This window comes from Podarcis melisellensis (assembly GCF_964234715.1).
Source record: "Podarcis melisellensis genome assembly, chromosome: 17".
Lineage (NCBI taxonomy): Eukaryota > Metazoa > Chordata > Lepidosauria > Squamata > Lacertidae > Podarcis > Podarcis melisellensis.
Genome location: NC_138534.1, coordinates 29,351,483 through 29,364,317, shown reverse-complemented (window position 1 = coordinate 29,364,317; position 12,835 = coordinate 29,351,483). Strand labels below are relative to the sequence as shown.

At 43.6% G+C, this 12,835-nt stretch overlaps 1 protein-coding gene across 1 annotated transcript in view; it reads right to left on the bottom strand.

Annotated features, from left to right (window-relative positions):
• Nucleotides 1-12,835, bottom strand: part of ABCA1 (ATP binding cassette subfamily A member 1) — a 105,964-nt gene that overhangs the window by 52,702 nt on the left and 40,427 nt on the right. The window contains exons 6-7 of the mRNA XM_081893604.1: nucleotides 5,807-5,928; nucleotides 5,460-5,651 (exon numbers count right to left, since the gene is read on the bottom strand). Of these exons, the coding sequence (XP_081749730.1) occupies nucleotides 5,460-5,651; nucleotides 5,807-5,928 (314 nt within the window). The remainder of the gene's footprint in view (nucleotides 1-5,459; nucleotides 5,652-5,806; nucleotides 5,929-12,835) is intronic.

The window sequence follows — 12,835 nt, the reverse complement described above, 5'->3', positions numbered from 1 at the left end:
AAACAATTACATTAAATGGGCCTGGGCATTAGCTAAGCAAGCGGAAAGCACAAATCCATTTGTTTCAAGAAACTCTGGCTGCTTACACTGCACTGAAAACACTACCACAACTACTGTGGGACATAAAAAATAAATTAATCACATCAAATGCTTGCAAGATACATATTTTGGCAATGTGCCTCAGATTGGGCCTTTGCACCTCAATTGTTAATCAATTCCATCAAGGACATATGAAATGGAAGCCTCAGGATATGACAGTCAGCCAAAGTTACTTCACCCTCGGGACATCACGTTATTGTGCAGGCTTGTCCACACGTGGTTTTCTATTTGCCCTGCCACTTTCCCTGGAGAAAACCCGCTCTTTTGCACTAAATGGGAGCACCTGTAAATCCATGGAAAACCCATTTGACATTTGCTCTGATTCAATGGTAAAAAGCAGGTTTCCTAGGGGACAAGTTGTGGGGCAAGCAGAACTGTGGAAGCTCTGTGTCTCAGGTTCTCATTTTGGGAAGGAAGGAAGGAAGGAAGGAAGGAAGGAAGGAAGGAAGGAAGGAAGGAAGGAAGGAAGGAAGGAAGGAAGGAAGGAAGGACACCATATTTAATGGCTTGATTCAGGTTACACAGCATGAGTTTTGGCACATATTTTTCCCATTTGCTCAGCTACAAGGACAAAGATGCCTATGTATACTATAGCATGTGAATTACAATACAGATGACACCTAGGAACAGAAGAAGCTGCCTCCTACTGAGTCAGATCATTGGCCCATTTGGCTCGCTATTGTAGAGTCAAAGCTGATTGGCTACAGCTCTCCAGGGTTTCAGAAATAAGCCACCTCCCCTAACTCTGCCTTTGAGATTTATCCGTCCACTGGCTTCCCATCACTCCGAAAACATTGTATCACCCGATAGCACTGCAGAGTTCATTAAAACTTAATTGCCATTGGCATTACAGATCCACATAGCTCTATTTTCCAGCACCGAAACATAAATTGTTGATAAAATAATTGTTTTACAAGAAATTAGAACCCATGAAAACTCAATTAAATTTGTGTTTCTACAGAGCTTCAGAGCTAGCTGCCTGCCCTGGTGCCATCTTCACCCCTTAACTCTACCTGGAGATGGTTGCAGTTTGTACCAATGACCATCTGCATGTGTTGGGTGTTCAGCCTTTATTCCAGCTGGTATTATTCAGTGTTTCTTTCATGCTACGGGAACACTAAAATGTCACCCAAATTATTTAGAAAACATGCAGACAACACAAGGGCTTTCAGAGCTATTCCAAGTTCCTTTGTGGCCTCTGAATGAAGCATGAATCACAACCATCAGAGTCATCTGAAACAGCCGCCCACACAATATAATAAAAGACTGGGTCAAGATTATGCATGAGAAATATCCCTCCAACCTTTTTTAATCATACATAGTTCGTCACACCCTAACAGCCTACCCTACTGGTTTATGAACACATGATTATTTGGAGCACATACGTTTATTTGGAGATGACAGCTTTCCTTCCATTCCAGAGCTGGCCTGAATCATTTTTGTTCCTGCACAAAAGCTAATCAGGTTGCGAGTTCAATCTTATTTCAACACTGCTGATCAGACTGCACCTTCCAATGCACTTGAGGGCACCAGGATAGATTGAGAATGGAGGCCATGTACCACAACACAGCAATATCTGCTCTCCAGTCTTTTTACATCTACCACCTGAGGCAGTAGTCTGCCCACTTAAGCTTTTGCTAGAAGAGGAATGGTATCACCAAACATGGAGGATTAAGAAACGGACACAGATTTGCGTAACATTTCCATATGGGAACTCATATGCTTAGAAGCAAATGCAGACATAATTGCTAAAATTTAAATAGAAATACAGTGGTACCTTGGGTTACTAACGGTTCACAAACACTTTGGGTTACAAACTCTGCTAACCCGGAAGTAGTACCTCAGGTTGAGAACTTTGCCCCAGGATGAGAATGGAAATTGTGTGGCAGCAGCAGGAGGCCCCATTAGCTAAAGTGGTACCTCAGGTTAAGAATGGACCTCCGGAACGAATTAAGTTCATAACCCGAGGTACAATACATCTATCTCACCATCGTATGGAAGGCAGTGACCAGGTGACATGTTTGCATGTCCAGTTTGCTGTTGGAATAGCAACTGCTGAAGGGCAACATCCAAGACCCCTGCTCTCCCTTCTTAGGGTCCAGCCCCTTTAAACCATACTTGGACCTAACAGCCCTTCAAATAGGACCTTCAAACAGAGGTCTGACCTCTCTAAAGTAAGACACATGGCCACTGCCTCATTCTACATAACAGATACTCCTGGCCTGTTCTTCATAATTTTAGAAATCTCCTTATGTCCTGTTCATGTATCTAAATAAGCAGTATCTAGAGGTGAGGGGCAGGTGAGTATTATATACTTTAAATAGTGAGATGGCTTGGGATATCAATGGGGGAGTTATTTGTTTTGTTGCTATGTTATGTATTTTTGTGGTTTTTATATTGTAAATTGCCCTGTGGTCCTTGGATGAAGAGCAGCATAGAAATAACAACAACAACAACATTGTTCACTTTCCCTGTTACTTAGAACAAGCCAAGAGCCACCTAGGTTTGGGTAGGAAAGCTTGACCCATGGGACACGAATATCTGGGTCTAGCTTGGCAATACATGATGGATTTTAATTGTAGTGACTTTGGGAGTCAACCTTAGCTGAAAATAAGGGAATAAATGAATTAATAAGCAAAGGCCATATAAATCACTACCTCCGTCTATTCCTAAACCCAGACTCCCACCAACATATGTACTGGTCCTGGCAATAAAGTAATGGGAAGTGACTGCTAACATCTCATGACTGAGGGTAGTTTTCCACTCATGTGTTTGGTAAAGCGTAGCTCATGATGGATAGTGGGCCATTGGTCTGACTCATCAAAGCTCTTCTTCCTGTGTCTCCTTTCCCCTTCTAGGTTCCTGAACCAAAATTTTATTTATGATGCTTGTAATCCTAATTTCCTTAGAAAGTACAGAGAAGTTTAAGTAAGACTCCCCAAGGTCTCCCACTGATCAACCTCAAACCTTCTTAGCTTCAACAGTGTCAGGCATGAGACCAACACACAGACGTCATTCACATTTCCCATGGCACTGGTTTCCCAGTAAATAATATTGCTGACTTGAACCATCACAAGATTTCCCTAAGTTTCTTTTACTGATCAGAAAGTAGCTTTTCATTTAGCTGCAAACGGAAGCTCAGCTTGTTTAATTTATGGCTTCCAGCTCTGCTCCTAAATTTGCAGTATGATTTATAGAAAAGGGTTTATATTCACCATATTAAACCCAAGCCTTTCATTTGGAAAGTAAAGCGAGTTATAATACACATATCGAAAACATTTCCAAGCATTGCAATGTAACAAACAACTACTTAATTCAATTAAGCTCTATTATCTCCATACAGAAAAAAACCCAAGAAAATGTTCTGTCCCTTGAGTGCTAGTGTAATGAGATTCCTGCATAATCCTGTCAAGCATTAACATTTTCCTCAGATGTCGTTCTCTGAGATCCCATGTCACCTGAAGCCAGAGAGGCACCACAACCGAAAAGACCCTGCCTTTGGAAATCTCTCCCTAGAAGGACTAGCTAAGCAAGATTTCTTTCTGGTGCCAGGTGAAATCATTTCTATTTGCACGGTCCTTAGGAGTCTAAACTTTAGGCTGAGTGGTTTTCAATGAGCTGGAATTTTATTAGCTTTCAACTTTTGCTGTTTGGCTTGATGCCTTATTATACTACAGCTACTCTCAGTAACCCTTAGGCTGGAGAACAGGTGATAAGCTTTCAAGCAAGCAAGCAAACAAGCAAATGACAAGGAAAAATATAAGAATCCAAGCAGTTTAGTGAAAAACAATAACAGTTTAAAAAGAGCTGACCTTTACATTCCAGACTGAGCAGAAATATGACTCCAGTGTCAGATATCCTATGCTTTTGGCTAGGTGAATAGCCAAACAACTGAGACTTAATTCTGTATTCCCCAAGATATATCAAAACTAAAAAGGACTTTTGTTTGGCACTTAGCCAGGCATTCACATGCTGGACCATAAGAGTGTTGCTTTCTGTTGCTCCCATCATTTCTGAACAGCTCGCTCCCACTTTAGCTTTTTAACATAGCTTTATAGCTAAGGAGGGACGCAGGTGGCACTGTGGGTTAAAGCCTCAGCGCCTAGGACTTGCCGATCGAAAGGTCGGCGGTTCGAATCCCTGCGGCGGGGTGCGCTCCCGCTGCTCGGTCCCAGCGCCTGCCAACCTAGCAGTTCGAAAGCACCTCCGGGTGCAAGTAGATAAATAGGGACCGCTTACCAGCGGGAAGGTAAACGGCGTTTCCGTGTGCGGCTCTGGCTCGCCAGAGCAGCGATGTCATGCTGGCCACGTGACCCGGAAGTGTCTCCGGACAGCGCTGGCCCCTGGCCTCTTGAGTGAGATGGGCGCACAACCCCAGAGTCTGTCAAGACTGGCCCGTACGGGCAGGGGTACCTTTACCTTTACCTTTATAGCTAAGGAAAGTAACAGCTACTGCGGAAAGCAAGTTGCCCCTTTAACATGGAGCTCTATTTGAATAGGCAGTGAAAAAAATCTGATGGACAGAGTCGCACCATTTCATAGGCTGCTTAAGAAAAGTTAAGTCTCCCAGTCCTTTGGGAGCAGGGATTAGTCTGTTTTGCTTATGTTACCATTGATGACACTGAATAAATAAATAGCAACACAACCTTATTATGCTAAAGTGGAAACTGGTGCAAATGTAACCCTGGCTAACCCCAAACCATGGTTTACAGATCTGAAGCTAGTCTCAGAGATCTGAAATCTATCCCCCCTCCCTCTTCCATTTTCTGAAGCGAATAACTCCTCCATTCTTCTATCAGTATTAACTAAGGTTTAGAATTACAGCTGGACATATGCTAACCAGGTTCCCTCATAAAGATGATTTGCAAACACACTTCGAATCAAGGTTTCAAATTGGAGTTATGATGGGGCCATGTTACTATAAAACTGGCTAACATCAAAACACATGTAATTCTAAACCATGGCAAATGCCAATAAAGGAAGGAAGGAGGGGAAAGGGATATGTATCCCAAAGACTGGCTCCTGGTTTTCAAACCATGGGTTACAGGGATGCCTAGACAAGACCTAAATATTTAGCTTTAGATACTAAGACCACAGAAGTAGAAAATTTTGACCTTTGGACTCTCTCCCTTCTTTTTGCAGAGATAATGAATCACACAGTGAATTGAAATAACCAGTCGAATCTTTGGCCACAGGTCTCCTACAATCCAGGTATAATGATAAATGTGGAAAGGGTTTGTCTGCATTTTGTTTTGTAACATAGTGCGCTATATTATGTGAACCACGATATTCTGCTGATTTAAAAACTTGCACTGTACCTTGGTAAATACAATTCAAAATACTCAAGGTAATACACTCACCATAAATGGCTTCATGACATCTAGATTGTCCTGAAACACTCTCTCTGCAGCAGAAAGCTTTTCCTTAGGAATGGAGCAAATCAAGGCACTGCTGAGAACATCTACCACTGGGTTTTGGATGTTGACAAACTTTGACAGCTTGGTTGAATTGCAAAGGTCTTTCACACTTATCCGGTAGCCAGATGTAATGACCTAGAAACATGTACCAGAGGTTGTAAATCTATAAATCACTCCTGGGACTCGAGCTAAATCATCTTTTCCACATCACATTCACAATCATGACATACAAATTGAGAACTGTAGACTTTCTTCCCAAGTGCTGTTCATTGACAGTATACGCTTCTTACCTGTTGGAGGTTAACCTCGGCATTCAGGATTTCATCTACAACAAACTTTGGTAGGGAGGCATTGTGATGGAGAAAGTCAGAGAAGGTCTCATTGTCAACCAGGAAATCCCGGACTTTCACACCTGCCAGATAACAAGAAAACGATTTTTTCAAAATTCAAAACAAATGAAAACTCAGAGAGGGTATGTCAATATTACAGCATCAAACTTGTTCAGATATCATGCACTTTTCCCTTTGAAGGCTATAATTTGGATGGAATCGCGGGAGTGAGAGGCTAGGAATTGTCCAACAGAAAATTATGTATCATTCTCCTTACCAAACTACTGCTAGGGCTGTTCAGGGGGAAAGTGTAACCGTTAAAACTAGAATAAAGATCACACCACTTTGTAACAGAGATGTGCCCTTTAGCCAGAACCCGCTCCCCTGCTCTGGTGCATAAGTAGAAAATATTTATTTGCAATCATGGGAAGAGAGAGGTGACATTTCTTTCCTGCTACAGCCGTTCACATCTCATAGATATACTTCTCAGGCCTCCCAGGTGCCTTAGCCAGTTCACATTGTCACATTTTATTTATATAATTTATGCACAGAAAACATTTCTACACCACTTTTTGGATTTGCAGACTGCAACAACAAAACGGCATGTGAGCCTGGGCTTCCCTTTCACACTGTATAATATACATTGAGGATAAATCCTGTAACTATGGAGTGTGTAGTGTTTGGTGGTACACTGCATGGGGTGCTTCCCCTCTAACCTTTGCAATGAGCCCCTTTAGCTACTGTTTTGGAGGCTTTGGGGAGGCATGATTTGACCCCATAGCTCTTCTGAAGACCTCCCATTGCTCCCTTGTCTAGATCTCTCCACTATCCTCCTCTAAGGCAGGGACAGCCAATGTGACGCCCTCCATTTGTTGAGGACCACACTCCCATCATGCCCTACCATTGGCCATGCCAGCTGGGGAGCTGTAGGCCACAACATCTGGGAAGGTTCCATATTTGCTTCCCTTGCTCTAAGGCCATGTACCTGGCTGAAGGGGTCAGTCTTGTCCCCAGCTCTGTATTGCTTTGTTCACTCAGATCCACCCATGTTCAGCGCTTAGATATCAACGGGGATTATCAAGAGAGTTACAGTCCTCCCATAGGGCTGCTAGGCCGAAAAATGGCGTCCAGGTGGATTTTTGGCAAATTGGGCAAGATGTCCGAGAAGGGGTGCTAAATATTTTTTTTAAATCTTTATAAATTTCCAAAAAAGGCAAAACAATTGGTTTTGGGGCAGATGTACCCCCCAAAAAGCTCAACATCTTTGAACAAACCAAACGCAACAACTTTGACCTTAAAAAAAACCCTCAACAACTTTATGATGTGTACCCCTCCAGCTGCTGTTTTTATTTTGTTCCTATTTATTTGTTTCATATAAATAATAATAATTATACCCCACCCATCTGGCTGGGTTTCCCCAGCCACTCTGGGAGGCTCGCAATCGAATATTAAAAACACAACACAATATAAAAACTTCTCTCCTACCCTTCCAGTGTCTAGGAAGCTTACAGCCATTTAAAGTCACAATCTCATTTAGACCAAACAATGCATTCAACTAAATTACAGTAAAAAAAAAAAGATAACAGAAGTAGGAACCACAGATACAACACAATCTTGAAGTAAAACAACACTTTTTACAAGACTATGAATTGGGGGTGGGTCTGCCTAAAATTTGGAGGAGTCAGTGATTATTACTGGGTATTATTCAGGGCTGCCTCTGCTTCTCCCCTCCCATAATTCACACACGGTGCTTGTGGCAGTGGGGAAGATGTATTTCGGGGAACATCATCCACAAGTTGTTGTTGTCATCCATCTCTAGAGACAACGGAGTATGCCTCCAAGGGTGAAGTCAAACTACTGTGTTAGCAGCACCTAAGTGACTTCCCCTAGGGCACAAGCCTGGGCAGTGTGTATGGAGGTCCCGGGCTGCCTAGATGACAAGACACCCCCCTCAGCCTCGCTGATGTGGTCCAAAGGAAAGCAGAGTAAGACGTATGGCACCGGCACTGATCAACATATCGAAGAATCCCTGGAATACGCTATGAAACAAACTGATCTAAATCATATAATCTGGGTGGGCACAATTGCATTATGGATGGGCACGGCTTCTCCCACCCTTTCCCTCAAACAGCGAATACAGTGGTACCTCGGGTTACAGACGCTTCAGGTTACAGACTGCGCTAACCCAGAAATATTACCTCGGGTTAAGAACTTTGCTTCAGGATGAGAACAGAAATCGTGCTCTGGCGGTGCAGCGGCAGCAGGAGACCCCATTAGCTAAAGTGGTGCTTCAGGTTAAGAACAGTTTCAGGTTAAGAATGGACCACAAGAACGAATAAAGTTCTTAACAGAGGTACCACTGTATTATGAGGAGACTTATGTAGCTTGAAAGCTTTAACCCTGTTCCTTAACATGTTATAAAGGCACATTCTCAGTATGTGTGTTTTTGAGCTGCGGACAATGACGTGGCTGCGAAGGCTTCAGGAGCTCAAGTGCAAAGCGCAGAACACCTTCTGGGATAAAGAGGAGGCAATGCGATGCCAACGCAGCCTTTAGAAGCTCACATTCCCAAACGCCGTTGCCGGATCCCAAGGGGGCAGCCGATGCTGGTCTGCGAGGCTGCCTGATACTTTTTAAAAATGTTAATTAGCCGGCTCGCTTACAAGAGACACTCAGCATGCCAAGATGGAAGGAGAACTCCACAGATCTCCGCTGCAATGGAATGGCGGGTGGAAGACGAGAAAGGAAGGCGGAGGCACTGTGTTTTCTGCATTTTGTGGTTTGCAGCCTCTTCCCACACCCTGCCCTTGCCTTTATGCCGCTAAGCATTGCGATTGTATTGCTCAGACCCTGATTTGGCAGGACACCAGTCTGGTTTGGAGGAGAAAAGTTATGAAGAAAGAAACACTTCCTATTTTTCTCCCGAATCCCCGTGCTCTGGGGTTACTGTCGGTCAACGCTCTCTATCCCAGTTCTCCGGTTACATGTTCCCTGAAGCTTTTTTGTTCTACAAGCAAAATAATCGCTGTCACCAGAGGGCTTGAGGCAAAAGCTGGGTTACTTGAGGATGAAATCTTTTCAGGGCTGTTTAACAACATGCTCTTAGATCAGGGTAGGGGTTGAGGAGAGAAGAACAGGCTTGGGGAGAAAGAAAGAAATTTATTCTTTGATGCCACATCCAGGAACTTCAAAGGTAAAAAACTGATCTAGACCTATAACCACGGATAGAATGATTTACTCTGAATGGCACCCTTCTTTCAATACAGTGGTACCTCGGGTTAAGAACTTAATTTGTTCTGGAGGTCCGTTCTTAACCTGAAACTGTTCTTAACCTGAAGCACCACTTTAGCTAATGGGGCCTCCTGCTGCCACTGCGCTGCCACGGCGCGATTTCTGTTCTCATCCTGAAGCAAAGTTCTTAACCTGAGGTACTATTTCTGGCCTAGTGGAGTCTGTAACCTGAAGCATCTGTAACCTGAAGCATATGTAACCCGAGGTACCACTGTATTCTGATGACATGGGAGGTGCAAGCCACATTGTTAAAAGCCATACAGTGGTCTCTCTCCATGCCAGCACCCCTGGGTGATCCTGACACAAGAATCATAGAATTTTAGAGTTGGGAGAAGACTACAAGGGTCATCTAATCCAACACCCTGCAAATGCAGGAATCTTTTTGCCCAACGTGGGATTCGAACCCACATTCCTGAGATTAAGAGACTCACTGAGCTATCCCAGATAAGAAGGAACCGTAGCATGGTGAAGGGTTTACTTGGCGCAGGAAGGAGCAGTGGTCTAGCACTGAGCTGGTAATGGAAGAACAGAATCAGTAAGAGCAACAGAAACAATAAACTGGGTTTTTAGTTATAATGCATTTAAAAAAAAAAAGCCAAGCCTGTGATTCCCCTTTCTGCCAGTTTAGTTGCAAAACTTCTGTGTGGAAAAGAGCATTCCGTATTATTGTCTAAGTGTGCCTCACAAATATGTTTGGAGAACAATGCTCACTCAGAAAGAGCTGCTTGTGTAATACAGTGAGAGCAACTTGACCCAGAAAACTGGCTCATTCCTGCTTTTCCTGGCTTGTCAAAGTACCCCTGCAGTAAATATAAAGACCTACTAAAAAGGGGGGTAGGAGTTGGAAAGTACAACAATGTCTAGTGTGAGTGTAACTAATTTACTAATGCTTTCTGGTACAGTCTGTGAGTAATGGAAAGGGACACTTAGATATCAGATCAGACACACGCCTGTCTCGGCTTCAGAGTGCCATCTTTATCACGGAATCATCATACACAAAGGCTTGTTTTGAGATGTCACAAGACTGTCAAAGGAATTGGTAGCAATGGCCTCGTTCTGATTGGCTAGAAAGGCCTCCCAGAGGTGATCCAGATGGCACAGTTTCCTTGATTGCCGGCATGGAGCTGGTCGCACCCTCAAGCATGATATTATCAGATGCTCTGGAGCAGGAATGTATACCTCCAGCTCCCTGGACAGCACCTTGCACTGGGAGCACCAGAGCCACTGAGGATAACCAGGGACCGTCTGCTTTCTCCTTCCTCGATGCATAGCAGTTCCCTTTGGGCTATGGGACAGCTTGAGATAGCACCAAATGAATGCGTTTTTCTAGCTCTCTCTGAACTGTTACACACCTGCCTATAGCCAGAGGATGCTTTTCTCTTATGCTGCTGTTCTTCATTCCCAAAAGAGGGGAAGAGACAAACATCCCTCGCTACACCTCTTATTTCTGCTGGGTCATTGCAAGCATGAAGAAAGTCATGAATGTTCAACACTGCCTTTTTAATTTGATTGTTTTCAATGTTTCTTATTGAACAACAAAAGCACAATCCAACATCCACAATATAGTCTGTTTTCATATACCTAGTTGCTGCAGAAGGGACAGAAATACACCCTTTACTCTTCCCTTTTCAATTTAAAATCAGTTTCCACTTTAAAAAAAAGAAAGAAAGGCTTATGAAAGGAATTGCTCTTATCAATAGGAATACCGGAAGCTATCTAACTCAGTACAGTAATATCTAACTCAGCTCTATCTGATTGGCTGAGAGCATTTCTCCAGGGTTTTCAGATAGGAGGAAGAAGCTGAACCTGGGATTGTGCCGCTGAACCACAACTCTTCCTGATAGCAATTATAAAGCGCTTTCCCACTGCCTTCTGCAGTGACAGAATAATTTTGAACCATGCTCAAGTGACCCATAATTTTAGCAACCCAAGAGCAAAGGCAATTGTACTGGCCTACTAGTAGAACAGCTTTCCCTACAAAGACAGGCTCAGCCAGCCTATAATCGTGAACATGCCCTGAATTCCACGGAACAATTGGTATAAAAGAACTCTGCATGTAAGATCTAGAAAGTTTAAAATGGAAAAACCATTATCACTGCAAACAGCGCTGGAGAAACAGTGGCTTGAATTTAAACATATCAGTGCCCATTGTTTTGAGGGCAGGCAGATAATAACTACCCCCTTCTGAATAACTTCAAAAGCTTTTAAAGACAAAGTAATCCCAGATACAGTAAATCCAGGCTAGTGATAAGATTCAGTTGGAATACTTGGCCCTAAACAGGTAAGTTAGGAAAGCAAAGGGACTGCTTTACTGTCATCCAGCCACAATGATTGCATTTGGCCCTGGTATGTAGAATAGTTGGGAAGCAAGGTTATTCCATCCCATTGGCTCCCTTTTGCTCTCATTGTCAGGGAGAGATGAGAAGCAGGGACACCCCCCTCCCTGTCAGCCTTGTGATAAAACAGCTCCATTTGTCTCCTCTGCTCCCGCAACTGTTTTTCCAGCTGCTCTTTGTACAAACTTTGCCACGTCATTAAAACTTGGGGCAACAACTTTCCTCCCCCTTCTCCTCCCTTTTTCATTTGTGTCATGACTTTTAGATGGATCTGTTTTACGCCTTGTTCTAAATTACTTCTGGTAAACCAAGAGAGAAAAGAAACATTTCCTTTTTTTATTCTTTTGAGTTCATCATTCCCAAAGACCCTCCTAAGTTCAGGTTATCTTATAAGGCCTAATTATCAGCCAGGCTAACATGGGAAGGGAGAAAGGAGCAGGGGAGATTCACTTGCTTTAAAGGTAAAGGTAAAGGACCCCTGGACAGTTAAGTCCAGTCGTGAACGAGGCTGGGGTTGCGGCGCTCATCTTGCTTTACTGGCCGAGGGAGCCGACGTTTGTCCACAGACAGTTTTTCCGGGTCATGTGGCCAGCATGACTAAGCCACTTCTGGCGAAACCAGAGCAGCGCACTGAAACACTTTTTACCTTCCCGCCGGAGTGGTACCTATTTATCTACTTGCACTTTGACGTGCTTTCGAACTGCTAGGTTGGCAGGAGCTGGGACTGAGCATCGGGATTTGAACCGCCGACCTTCTGATCGGCAAGCCCTAGGCTCAGTGGTTTAGACCACAGTGCCACCTGCGTCCCTTGCTTTAAACACCTATAATTTCTTGGATCACTCCTTCATAAATTCACCCCAGTTGAGGAATAGGGATCGTGCACAGTGTTTCAAACCAGAGCTTTCTGACTGCCAGGCTTAGGGCATGCCCAAACTTATATCCCTGCTTCTTTCTGCATGTTCTGAAACTGTACTGAAGCCAAAAGTCTTTAGGCATGTTGAGCTTTGCCAATACTGGGTAGTATTTAAAACAAAGATCACTCTGATTCAGTAGCTCTACAAGAAACCAATGTGCCCACAGTGATCACCAAAAGCCTGCCCCATCAACCATAGACTTAACTGTATGCCATACATAAGTGATCACCTTCATTTATGAAACAATATGTGTGCATCTGAATAATAGTAACTTGGAATTGTAAAGTCTGGTCAATAACAAGCAGAGTAATCCAAGCTTCCAATACTCTGAGCTGGGAATGGGAGGCTTGGATGAGGTGGAATTGTCCCTCTGCCCTGCTCTCCCAGTTAAGCTGGCGTCCTGCCAGCCACCAATATGTACAGGCGATGAGGAGGCCCACTGGTGGAAT